Below are 13,857 nucleotides of genomic sequence, written 5' to 3'. Positions count from 1 at the left end.
CTGTTGTGTCTTCTTTCCAATTCTGATCCCTCCACGAGGACTGATGTGTGTTCACTTATCTTACCCTTTCTGAAGTCCGCAATCAGTTCTTTGATTTTACTGGTCGAGTGCAAGGCTGTTGCTGTGACACCACTCAACTAGCCGATATATCTCGCTCCTGTATGCCCTCTCATCACCATCTGAAATTCTGCCAACAATGGTTTCATCATCAGCAAATTTGCCTAGCCCCAGAGTCATTGGTGTAGAGAGAGTAGAGCAATGGACTAAACTCACATTGCTGGGGTGCGCCAGTGTTGACCATCAGTGCGGTGGAGGTGTTGTCTCCAATCTGCACACATTGTGGTCTTCTGGTCGGGAAGTCAAGGATCCTGTTGCAAAGGGAGGTACAGGAGCCGAGTTCAGAGCTTTTTGATCAGAACTGTAGGAATGATTGTGTTAAACACTGAGCTGTAATCAATGAACAGCATCTGAACACAGATATTTGTATTATCCAGGTGATCCAAGGCTGCGTGAAGAGACAATGAGGTCATGCCCACCGTAGATCTGTTGTGACAGTAGGCAAATTGCAGTGGGTCCAGGTTCTTGCTGGGACTGGAGTTAAATCTAGCCATAACCAACCTCTCAAAGCATTTCATCACCATAGATGTAAACACCACTATTAGATAGAAATTAAGGGTGCTCGGCTTGGGCACTGATATAATTGTTGCGCCTTTAAAGCTGGAGGAAAATTGAAAATGTCTTTGAACACCCTGCAGGTTTTCAGAGTCCAACCAGGTACTGCACTGGAGCCTGTCGCCTTGCAAGGGATCACCCTCTTGAAAGACAGCCTGACGTCAGCCTCTGAGACAGAGGTCATGGGGTCACCAGGTGCTGCAGGGAACCACATAGCTGTAGTTTTAATTCCCCCTTTCAAAGCGGGCATGAATTGCATAGAGTTCCCCTGGGAATGAAGCATCACTGCCATTCATGATGTTGGGTTTTGCCTTGTAGGAAGTAATGACCTGAAAACCCTTCCAGGGTTGACGTGCATCTGATTTTGTCTCCTACCTTGTTCGGAATTGTTCCTTAGCTCTTGAAATAGCCCTCTGCGAGTCATACCTGGTTTTCTTTGTACAAACCTGGGTCACCAGACTTGAATGGCACAGATCTCACCGTCAGCCCACTACGGAACTCCTGGTTCATCCACAGCTTTTGCAAAAGCACACCAAGCACAGGTCCAATTACACGTCAAAATACAATGAGTGTTTCTGCCCAACCATTTTTCAGATATACTCTGGTAACAAAGCATTTTTGTGATTGCTTCAGTAAGTTTCTGGATTATTGGGAAGGAGGATTTGGCAAGAGTAAATCATGATAAATTGCCAATAGTGTGAAAAACTGACAAGCTCTAAACTTTGCAAATATACAGTTAAACATGAAAATCTTAAAAGTCACAGCTCCTTTACAGAGTGCGCATTTTCAATCAAAGAAGAATAAGCAAATCGAGGTGACCTTCAAGCCTTTACATGCTTGAAATAAAAGCCTGAGAAATGTGGATTTTGTCTTCTTTTGTACACTGGCTGTTTGCCGACTTTTGAATGATTATGTATAGTTTTTTTTTGTAAATTCTGTTGCATTTCTTTTTCTCCCCTGTAACTGCCTGCAAGAAATGAATCTCAATAGTATATGATAACATATGCATGCAGAGGTGCTAGAAAGTTAGTGAACCCTGTAGAATTTTCTCTGTTTCTACATAAGTATGACCTGAGATGTGAATAAATCTTCTTGCAAGTCTTAAAAGAGAACCCAAATAAATAAATAGCACAAAACATTATACTTTTTCATTTATTTATTGAGAAAATGATCCAATATTTCATGTATTTGTTGGAAAAAGTATGTGAATCTCTGGGGTAATGCCTTCTACAGGCATTACTTGGAGTCAGGTGTTCCAATCACTAAGATGAGATTGGAGGTGTGGGTTGCAGAGGTGCCCTACCCTATATAAAAAAGACACACAAGGTCAGGTTACAGACAGAACCTGCTCTTCTCCAGAAAGATCAGTGTATGCACACCATGCCTCGATCAAAACAATTTTCAGAGGACCTTAGAAGAATTGTAGAGAAACATGAAGATGGAAAAGGCTACAAAAGCATTTCTAAAGACCTGAGTGTTCATCAGTCAACAGTAACAGAAACTGTCGACAAATAGAGGAAGCTCAGTACTGTTGCTACTTTTCCTGGGAGTGGGCATCCTGCAAAGATCACACCAAGAGTACATTGTGCAATGCTGAAGCAGTTGAAAAAGAACCCAAGGGTAACAGCAAAAGACCTGCAGAACTCTCTAGAACTTGCCAAAGTCTCTGTGCATGTGTCCATTATAAGAAAAACACTGAACAAGAATGGTGTTCATGGAAGGACACCATGGAGGAAACCACTGCTCTCCAAAAAAAAACTGCTGCACATCCCAAGTTTGCTAAAGACTACCTGGATGTTCTACGATGCTTCTGGGACAATGTTCTGTGGACAGATAAAATAAAAGTTGAACTTTTTGGCAGAAATGCATATTGCCATGTTTAGAGGGAAAAGGGCACTGCACAGCAACACTATAACCTCATCCCAACTGTGAAGCATGGTGGAAGGAGCATCATAGTTTGTGGTGGCTTTGCTGCCTCAGGGCCTGGACAGCTTGGAATCATTGAGGGAACAATGAATTCAAAATTATATCAAGACATTTTACAGGTGAATATCAGGGTAACAGTCTGTCATGTGAAGCTTAATAGAAGTCGGTTAATACAAGACAATGATCTGAAAGACAAGAGTAAATCAACAACAGAATGGTTTAAAAAGAAGAGAATTTGGATTTTGGGATGGCCAAGTCAAAGTCCTGACCTTAATCCTATGGAAATGTTGTGTAAGGATCTGAAGCAATGGCCTAAAATTCCTCTAAACCAATGTGCGGGACTGATCAACAGTTTTTGAAATATTTGGTTGAAGCTATTGCTGTGGGGGTGGGGCGGGGGGGGCGGTGTTCACACCAGTTACTGAAAGCAAAGGTTCACATACTTTTTCTAACATGCAACATAGGACCATTTTTCCTCAACAAACAAGTGGACAAATATAATGTTTTTTCTTTTATTTATTTAATTGAGTTCTGTCTAGTTTTAGGACTTGCATGAAGATCTGATCACACATTTTAGGTCAGATTTATGCAGAAACAGAGAAAATTCCACAGGGTTCACAAACTTCCTAGCACCACTGTACTTTGATAATAAATTTAGATTGAAATTTGGATCTTTGATAAATGAAATACAAAGTATATTTAAGATCTTTATAATGTATTTCCTAAAATACCTCATCTCAAGTCAAGTCACTTTTTATTGTCATTTTGACCATAACTGCTGGTACAGTACACAGTAAAAATGAGACGTTTTTCAGGACCATGGTGCTATATGAAACAATACAAAAACTACACTGAACTACGTAAGACAACACAAAAACTACACTAGACTACAGACCTACCCAGGACTGCATGAAGTGCACAAAACAGTGCAGGCATTGCAATAAATAATAAACAAGACAATAGGCACAGTAGAGGGCAGTAGGTTGGTGTCAGTCCAGGCTCTGGGTATTGAGGAGTACTGCCCTCTACTGTGCCTATTGTCTTGTTTATTATTTATTGCAATGCCTGCACTGTTGGGGGAAGAAACTGTTACATAGTCTGGTCCTGAGAGCCCGAATGCTTCGGTGCCTTTTGCCAGATAGCAGGAGGGAGAAGAGTTTGTATGAGGGGTGCGTGGGGTCCTTCATAATGTTGTTTGCTTTACGGATGCAGCATGTGGTGTAAATATCTGTAATGGCGGGAAGAGAGACCCCGATGATCTTCTCAGCTGACCTCACTATCCGTTGCAGGGTCTTGCGATCCGAGATGGTGCAATTCCCAAACCATGTAGTGATGCAGCTGCTCAGGATGCTCTCAATACAACCTCTATAGAATGTGGTGAGGAAGGAGGGTGGGAGATGGACTTTTCTCAGCCTTCGCTGAAAGTAGAGACGCTGCTGGGCTTTCTTTGCTATGGAGCTGGTGTTGAGGGACCAGTGAGATACTCCGCCAGGGGAACACCAAGAAATGTGCTCTTAACAATCTCCATGGAGGAGTCATCAATGTTCAGTGGAGAATGGTTGTTCCATGTCCTCCTGAAGACAACAACCATCTCTTTTGTTTTGTTGACATTCGGAGACAGGTTGTTGGCTCTGCACCGGTCCATTAGTCACTGCACCTCCTCTCTGTATGCTGACTCGTTGTCCTTGCTGACGAGACCCACCACGGTCGTGTCATCTGCAAACTTGATGATGTGATTCGACCTGTGTATTGCTGCACAGTCGTGGGTCAGCAGAGTGAACAGCAGTGGACTGAGCACACAGCCCTGGGGGGCCCCCATGCTCAGTGTGATGGTGTTGGAGATGCTGCTTCCAATCTGGACTGACTGAGGTCTCCCAGTCAGGAAGTCTAGGATCCAGTTGCAGAGGGAGGTGTTCAGGCCCAGTAGGCTCAGCTTTCCAATCAGTTTCTGAGGAATGATTGTGTTGAATGCTGAACTGAAGTCTATGAACAGCATTCAAATGTACGTGTCTTTTTTGTCCAGGTGGGTTAGGGCCAGGTGGAGGGTGATGGCAATGGTGTCATCTGTTGAACGGTTGGGACGGTACTCGAACTGCAGGGGGTCCAGTGAGGGGGGCAGCAGGGTCTTGATGTGCCTCATGACGAGCCTCTCGAAACACCTCATGATGATGGATGTGAGTGCAACAGGACGGTAGTCGTTGAGGCAGAAAATAATTTCGGTCCAGAAAATAATTCTAACAAGTGTAGAGTCTCATTCTCTCCTGAATATATAGTCAGACCATTTTTTGTAATGTTTCATATATAACGTTACTTTAGCTTTAATCTTATATCTATTACCCAAATTTCTGCAAAATAAAAGTGAATTACAATCTGTGCTTTCTATTTCGTGTGTTGTTATTAGGCGGGCTGAGCAGAGCGCCTGATACACCCTGCTCATTCCATCCATCATCCCACACCCAGTACCCTCATCCCTGCCTTTTCATCTTCCACCTTCGCCCGACAGACTCTGTCCCACCCATCTCATATACTGGCAAATTTTCCTTTCCCCTCTCAGTCCTCATGTAGAGTCTCAACTCAAAACATTAATGTACATCTTTATCCCACACAGATACTGCTTGATCTGCTGAGATCTTCCAGTGTTCTGCTTTTTGTTCCTGATCCCAGTACCTGCAATATCTTTTGTCTTGGTAATTTTATAGTTGCTCTCATACAAGATCTCCTGTAGGTGGTGCCAAATTCAAAGTTACATCACAATAGAGGAAAACTACAACACTGCAGCTATTACAATCAGTTGAGAGCACCATTCCTCTGCCTCTTGCTAAATTTATGAAAAAAATATCTTCCCAATACTTTGAGTGTTTTCATTTCATAGTTCAATTATTAAATAGTGCAGAAAATTTTCAAAATGTAAATTATAATCTTCAGTACATCTTTATTGGAACTACAGATGATTCTCTTAGTAATATTCTTCAAATAAACCACACTACTTACCATACCATTAGTTTCTGTGGTATTTTAGCCTGATAGGTGGGTTGTTCATACCAACAATAGGGTCAAGGGGAGAATCACTGACATCCAAACTGTGATAGGTTATGCTCTACAGAAAATGTGTAAGTACAGAAATGGCAACAGCATTCAAAGTATGAATTTGTGGCAAGTATTTGAGCCTGTTCATGAACAGAGTCAACTGAGGACAAAACAAATACCATCCACATGAAATTTATGTTTTGCAGTTCCCCTCTCCTGCACTGCCACCAGTAATTCCCCCACCCCCGCACACACGGGCTTTAATACTTTTTTTTAAAAGTGGTTATATAAATACCCCACAATTCATCTACAAATGATTCTTGATGTTGTCCAGCCTCCAGAACTTTTAAAGAAACTGGTTAAATTATGTTGACCAGTAGTGATCATGCACTTCCAAAAATGCAGTGAGATCTGGAACTAAGTGTCTGTGTGAGTTTTATGCTGTGTTGGGTTAACTGATTGATTATTAGACTGAGACACTGCAAGCACTCCCATCTCACCTATGGCCTCTGGACACCTATACTCTCAATGCTTCAGGTGACAGTGGATTGCATTGGCCAACCATTATGCTCCTACAGACCACCATGTTTAGGATAGAAAGCTTTAGCCGTAATTTGTAGTTTAATTACTATATGAAAGAATAAGGCAGACAATTCCCAAAATGTAAATAAACATTTATTGCCTATCAGGTTAAATCTACTATTTCAATAAAATAACATTAATCATACTTTCTGTACAATGGAAAATTAAAGAAAAACTACATCATAAACCTAATTTATTTACATTAGCAAAACAATGGTTACTAGCGTTATACACAACAATGGCTTTGTGTCAAATTTTATTAAGTCACTGCATGGAAGTGCACAACTTCCTTGCAGCACTTGACAAAAAGTATTGCACTGGTAATGACAGTAACTGTTAAGGGCTTTGCACTATCCTTCACCTAAATCAAGCAAAATGATTGTCACAAGTATGTGAATTGACAACTTCCACGTCAGAGGTGCAATCTATTTAGCTCTACCCAAGACTTCAAGTGAAACAGAATTCCATTAATGATCCTGAATGTTTAACGCAATTGCAGCATCCTGGTAAACAAGGATTAGACAAGACTCAGAATAACTACACCACTTTCCGAGCAGTATTGAGTATTTTAAAATCGGGTGTGCAATTAAATGGAACTTTTGCTATTTAAGAGACATTTTATTAATCAGTAGGTTACGACTTGGTATTCAAACTCACTGTACGACTCTTTCTCTGCATAAAAATTGTCAGAGATACAGACATGGGATGCAAGACTGCCAAAATATCTATCTGTACCAAGAGGAGGTTTTAAGTTTTAAGTTGTCCAATTTCAAGTCTTTGCTTAACAAATTTGGAATTTTAATCTGGGTACACAGTAAACAAAGGGGGAAATGTAAAAAAAGATATCACAGCTAAAATACCTGTTATTTCTTAATTGGTGCAGAAAAATTCCAAAATGTAGAGTCCAACCCAGATCTACAAAAGACTTTGCATAATTCAGCATTGATTTCTGTCCGGTAGCCTGATGAAAATTCCTGCACCAGAACAGAAATCCTAATGGCCCCAAGGTAAAACGGTCTGGCAGCAATCCCCATTTAGTTCACACCCAAAAAAAAATCCAAATAAAAGCCACCTGAATGAGGTGAAAAGGCTGCTGGCACCTATTGGCACATAGCAAGTACCTCTAGGAAAGAAAATGGGAGAAGATCAAGGAAGAAAAGAAGCGAAATATTGCACTATGACATACAGCATTTAGAGTCTCACTAAGCTTTCTTAGCAAATTTCCAGAGTTTATACTACACAGAACCAAGTTACCAAGAGCCTGCACTAGAACAGCACTGAAGACATATAGCTACTTAAATATAAATCTTATACATATATAAGTGGACTGAGATTTTCTTCAGAGAAACTAGTATTCAAGATTTTTCACAAGTATAGCTCAACTGAACCAATATTTTGGTCAATGCATTTAGGTCAGCTGGGTATTACTCAATTACAACAAACTGCTTCAGTGAAGACTAATCGGTATGAAACAATTATCCATTTTCTATGTTTATGGACATTCAAGATATGAATGTATTGGAAATCAAATAAAATTAGAAGACGATAACTCTGTACCAGAATTAAATGTAGTTACCGCACTTCCCTCACCTAATCACATGATTCTAAAGTAATATTCTCGAGTTCACAATTTAAAACACCTACAAACAATCTACACTAATTCAGCAACCACGAAACAGTAAAAATCGTTAGGGTACTTCTAAAATAAATGCAACTGAAGATACTTTACATTGTAAAAAAATAGAGTAAGTGTGATAAAATATTTACTGCGTTAACACCGAACAAAATTGTATTCCAAAGCAAAAATGACCAAATTTTAGGAGCCTATTCTATATTTTAAGGCACTATTAAAGGGCTTCAAAACAGAACTTTGCCCTGAGAAAACTGCTTCAACATGTATCCAATGTGCAAATATACCACAGCAATTTTAAAAAGTTAGTACTAAAAACCAAAATTCTTACAAGTCATCTGACTCATTTGTAACAAGACATTTAGAACAAATAGACAGTTTGTTTTATACAATTCTACCCCAAATATCAGCGTATTCCAATGAAAAACTGACATATACTGGCATATAATCTGTTCTCCCCTCTCAAGGGCATGACTCCAAATCTTCCCTTAGCAATTCAACAGCTGACAAGTATTGTGTAAAAATGTTTTGATTAAGAAATATTGAAGATCTGTCCTCGGCTGTAAACACAAGATACACTACTGTATTATCAAGGAATGTCATCTTTTCATCTTTTGTCACAAAATAAAAATGTGAATAATGTAATATTGGTGCTTTTCCACTGTTATTCAAAGTAAAAATGGATGCTATTTTCGGTCAAGACAAAAAAGCTCCATTCAACAAGACTGTCAGAAATACCAGTGCTCAGTGCCATCACTTATAAACTTGCAAGTGGAATTCTTCAGATTTCAAGCAAAATGTGTGAAACACTACTGAATGTTTTTTAAAATATAAATTTGAGGGGCTTGGTTTTAAAATTTAGTTGCAATTGTATGCAAAAAGTGTTAACAAATTAACTGTAACATTGCATTTGAATTCTTAACTTGTACTGTTATTGTCTGCTTTTGGAAAGTAAATGGAGAATTAAAGCATTGATTCAGCAGATTTAAGCATTTCCAGATCGCTGATATTCAGTGCCCCTGCCTTGAAATGGCTTAAAACAAGGGACGTAATTACTGTGAAAATGTTAAATTGTTTGATTAAAATAGGAATCAATAACAGGACACATCAGTACTCAAGTAAACCAGAATGTTAATTGCTGCAGCTACACAATATATATCTCTGTGAACAATATTTTGGATGTATACATATGTACATTTTTTGTAGTTGGTACTTGTTAAAGAGTAGCTGGCGCTCAGTCTGGCTAATTTAGCAACCTACTTATATAACATTTTGCTTTCACTTCATTAAATTGTTTTTGGTATTCGAAGACGAATGTCATCTTTTGAGATGCAGTTGGCAGAATTCCAACACACGGGGGTGGGGGGGGGCAGTGTAGGGAAATGACAGGCGACAGTGGGAATCTGTCCTTACACTATACCACACTATTGATGTTAGCTAGCAAAATCTGCAAGTCTCATGCATTCCACCATGCATTAGGATTAGACAGTCTTTTCAATAGTAATATTGGTTCACTTAGCTACATGTATCCAGGAACTCGGGGGGGCGGGGGGGTGAGGTCAAATAATCGACTACCACTCTGGTATGAATGAAAATCTGCAGAGACAACTGTCCCTGTGCACCTTATGACACTGCCATTGTATTCCTGTGCATATGCAGACATTCCATAGTTTAAACAGAATATAGATGCCACAAATTCAAGATATTCCAGCAGCTCTAATTCTTTGCGGAATCAGGAAGCTGTTGCAAAGCAACTTTCATAGGTCTCCATCAGAAGGTGGTTGACAAAGGCGGTAGAGCCTAGGGAAAAGAATTTAAAGGAATTACAAATTTAATATCTATTTTGTCCTGTGAAGAAGAATAACAAGCATATTCTTTATGAGAGGAAAAAGTCTTGGGATTTCAAGACGTGCCATGTCCTCTAGATTATTAACAAAGCACACTGAGTAGATGAAGGAAAAATTGCTGAGGTAACAGAAGTAAACAACTGAATCAAGAACCTATTTCACTTTCAATTTTCTATTTCCTTTGGCTGCTAACATGTGATCACCCATTTTGCAAGTGGACAATTTCAGCTCTTGCATTCCAAATTTTCCAGAAGAAACTTTTACTGCTTTCCCAACAAATCCTACCTCATCTGTTCATATTATTTTCTAATACTGGAATGAGAAGAAGTTAGGCTTGCAATTACTAAGTTCTCTAAAGAAATGGACATGCTCCTTAAATATGCAAGCAAACCCAGTTAAAACCATATTAACAACATCCTTTGCAAATGTCTGAAAGCTCACTTTTGATAATAATCTATATCCCCAGATTGTTAATACTACTTCTTTCTAGATCACCCAGGCTGCAGGCACATCAATATTAGCTGAGTAGAGTACCAAGTCAAAGTTATTTTTAAGTAGATCAGACCACTAAAATGTCAACTCCTCATCTTTGCACTTTTACAGAAACAGCTCTGGGCTGGCTCTTGAACTGATCATGTCAAATTCCATACTGGAATAAAAGATAAAAGCACCTAACATATACTGGCTTAGGTACATTCCAAGAATTCAATTTTGTTTATAATAATTTTTTTTTTTGCTTTCCATCCCAAGTTTTAAGTTGTCATTTCTGATTATTATTTATTGAGTCAATTTAAGCATGATAACTCACTGCATCGGAAACTAAACCGGACCGGACTGCACCGGACCATGCTGAGGATGTTCTACGAGTCTGTGGTGGGCAGTGCTATCAAGTTTGCTGTTGTGTGCTGGGGCAGCAGGCCGAGGGTAGCAGGCACCAACAGAATCAACAAACTTATTCGTAAGGCCAGTGATGTTGTGGGGATGGAACTGGACTCTCTGACGGTGGTGTCTGAAAAGAGGATGCTGTCTAAGTTGCATGCCATCTTGGTCAATGTCTCCCATCCACTACATAATGTACTGGGTGGGCACAGGAGTACATTCAGCCAGAGACTCATTCCACCGAGATGCAACACAGAGCGTCATAGGAAGTCATTCCTGCCTGTGGCCATCAAACTTTACAACTCCTCCCTTGGAGGGTCAGACACGCTGTGCCGATAGGCTGGTCCTGGACTTACTTCATAATTTACTGGCATAATTTACATATTACTATTTAACTATTTATGGTTCTATTACTATTTATTATTTATGGTGCAACTGTAGCGAAAACCAATTTCCCCCTGAGATCAATAAAGTATGACTATGACTATGACTAAAGCTACACAAGGTGATAGTGGGACTAAAGATATTTCAGAGAGAGACAGCATCTTCACTCAAAAGAAATGAGTGGGTTGGGAAAATATTTTTTTTTGCGTGCAGGCTGCTGATAGAAGATTCTCAAATTATGAAACTAAGTGTGCAAAACAGAGAAGAAATATCAGGGTTTAGGTCTGGGTTGCCGAAGCTTAGAGAAGCAAAGCCATGGAATAGACCAAGGATTAAAATAATGCACTGGCCGAGTACACCTTTGAGGACAGTGTATTGGGTAAAAGACAGAACATAGGCTGTAGAGTTTTAGATGGGTTTAAGCTTAGACAGCATTGTCTACCATGAGTGACCTGGAAAATTCAGGATTATGGGAATGGATGAGTGTTCGGCAGTAAATGATCTGAGAGGTAACCAATGTTGCAAACATGGAACACACACATGGTCAGAAGCTCTTCATAGTATCAAGAAATTTGTGAATGCCCCTGTTCTGTTTTAGGTCGCAAGTAATGGGAGGTAAACAAATGATCAGCCAAGGACTAAGCTTATCCAAGGAACTGAAACAATAGTTGTCTCTTCAGTGCTTAACTGAAGAAAACCATTGCGTTTTCTAAAATACAATGTGTGACAAATCAGGAACAGCAAAGATTATGAGAGAGGTCAAGAGGCAGATGTCAAAATCAACTTAAAGAAAAGGCACCTGAGGCTTCCCTATGAAAGATGTTGATAGAAAGCTTGTCAAAAGTAAAAAGGAGCAAAAGATCCGTTCTTCAAGTTTGCAGTACTAACTACACTAGAACTAGGAAACAAGCACTTCAAGTTATTGTCTGGCCAAGGCTAGGTAAGTAAGAACAGAATATGATAAGGATGATAATATCCTCAACTGTGGCAAAGCCTACTGACAGATTGAGAGAGATGAGGAGGGATAGTTTATTGTGCTCACAAAACCAATAGTTCAGACCTTTCTTACGGAGAATTGCAATATCATGGCAATGTGATTGAAGTGGATCAAAGAATCAAAGACACTTGACTGGTAACAACACCTTAAAGTATTTAAAATCCTCTCTGCCACTTGAAATATTTGACATTTCCAATAACTAAATTGATGAAAGCATGCTAAAATACTAGTTTTGTTATTCCTTGCTGAAATAAAAGGAACCGCTAATGTAACTACTAAACCACACATATAAATAGAGCAGCAAAAGATTTATAACTTACCTCGGTACAGACTGTGGCATCTGATCCATTACTTTTAAATTTTTGGCAGAGTTCTCAACTCTTGCACCCTAAAAAATTTAAAAAAGAACAATTCCATGGGCTCAAATTATGGTAACTTCACTGTATACTTAAGGAACTTAAGTCATAGGTCTAATTAATTGGTATTTGAAGGTCTTACCTGTTTCCTCATAATGTCTGTGGCCTGCATAATGCATCTAGGTAAAAGTCCATGGCTACGGGCCAAAATGACTGCTTGTTCCAGGGTTACACTTAAAGTACTCCTGCATAAAATTATAGAAATATTAAACCAACATCTAGAGTCCAGTCACGAGATTTATGTAGAGGAGCTAGAGAAAATATAGTGCATTACACAATAAACTCCACTAAAGACATCCATTTTATATTTCCCTTGAACAAATCCACAAATGTACAAGAACAGTCCACAGGAATCACACTAAGCTTCTGGTAGACTGCCACTTACATTTTCTATCTCAATCTGATCTCTGTTTTTGGGCCTTCAAATGGCTTCAACAATGCAAGTACAGCGAACATCAACTGTTCTTTCAACGATCCCTCAGAACTTAGTCGTGAATTCCACTTTTTCACACACCCAGCCTTTCAAGTTTATGTCAGACCCGACTAGATGCAAAGTCAACATTAACTGTTTTATTTTTCCCAGAAATGTTGCCTAACTAGTGGAACATTTCCACCATTCCCTATCATTTCAACTTTTTTAAAAAAGAACTGCTATGTTTTTCTTTGTTTCAGCATCGGTCTCATACACCTCTGTATTTTTACACCTCCTCAAATAGATCAGACGCAACTTCAACACTCTTTCAACCAGCACAAACATCATCTATGTCATTCAGCCTTCCTGACTCCCACTTCACTGTGTTTGTTCTCTTCCTTCCTCTCCTCTGCATCTTAGAATATGTATGCTTTCTAATGTTCCCTGACCTGGATGAAAAGGTAATCAACTCTCTCCATAGATGCTGATTGACTAGCAAAGTATTTCCAGCATTCTTTTATTTAAGATTTCCAATATCTGCTGTTTGGTTATGATTTTCCACAGGCAAAGATGAATTTTACATGGTTAGCATTTTGTACAAAGATTATAAAGTATAAAATTCTGCCATTATCCTTCCAATAACCTAAACAATTAAATATGCACCTGGAGAGTTCTCGTTTGGTTGAAAACAAGAGGAATTTACAACAGTTTTATAATGCTAACATTTTTTAACCTTTGGTGGGAAATATCTCCAAATTCAAACAATTTCTGTATTGTACAATCACACAGAGTGTATAAAAATACAGAAAACAATATTTATTGATAGGATCACATAAAAGTTGCTGGTGAACGCAGCAGGCCAGGCAGCATCTATAGGAAGAGGTACAGTCGACGTTTCGGGCCGAGAAGTCGACTGTACCTCTTCCTATAGATGCTGCCTGGCCTGCTGCGTTCACCAGCAACTTTTATGTGTGTTGCTTGAAATTCCAGCATCTGCAGATTTCCTCGTGTTTGCGTTCATTAACAGGATGTTGCTTAGCAACAAACTCCTGGAGGAACTAAGCAGGCCAGGCACCAGATGGATA

At 39.3% G+C, this 13,857-nt stretch overlaps 1 protein-coding gene across 2 annotated transcripts in view; it reads right to left on the bottom strand.

Moving 5' to 3' along the window:
- Positions 1 to 6,284: 6,284 nt before the first annotated feature.
- Positions 6,285 to 13,857, bottom strand: part of prex1 (phosphatidylinositol-3,4,5-trisphosphate-dependent Rac exchange factor 1) — a 209,860-nt gene continuing 202,287 nt past the window's right edge. For both annotated transcript variants that reach the window (XM_063041400.1, XM_063041401.1), the window contains exons 38-40: positions 12,443 to 12,545; positions 12,265 to 12,332; positions 6,285 to 9,637 (exon numbers count right to left, since the gene is read on the bottom strand). In XM_063041400.1, coding sequence (XP_062897470.1) covers positions 9,595 to 9,637; positions 12,265 to 12,332; positions 12,443 to 12,545 — 214 coding nt within the window. In that variant the 3' untranslated portion in view covers positions 6,285 to 9,594. The remainder of the gene's footprint in view (positions 9,638 to 12,264; positions 12,333 to 12,442; positions 12,546 to 13,857) is intronic.

The sequence above is a fragment of the Mobula hypostoma genome, chromosome 2 (assembly GCF_963921235.1).
Source record: "Mobula hypostoma chromosome 2, sMobHyp1.1, whole genome shotgun sequence".
In the NCBI taxonomy this organism is placed as follows: Eukaryota; Metazoa; Chordata; class Chondrichthyes; order Myliobatiformes; family Myliobatidae; genus Mobula; species Mobula hypostoma.
Note: the sequence above shows the minus strand (reverse complement) of the source record. Positions and strands in the feature narration are given on the sequence as shown.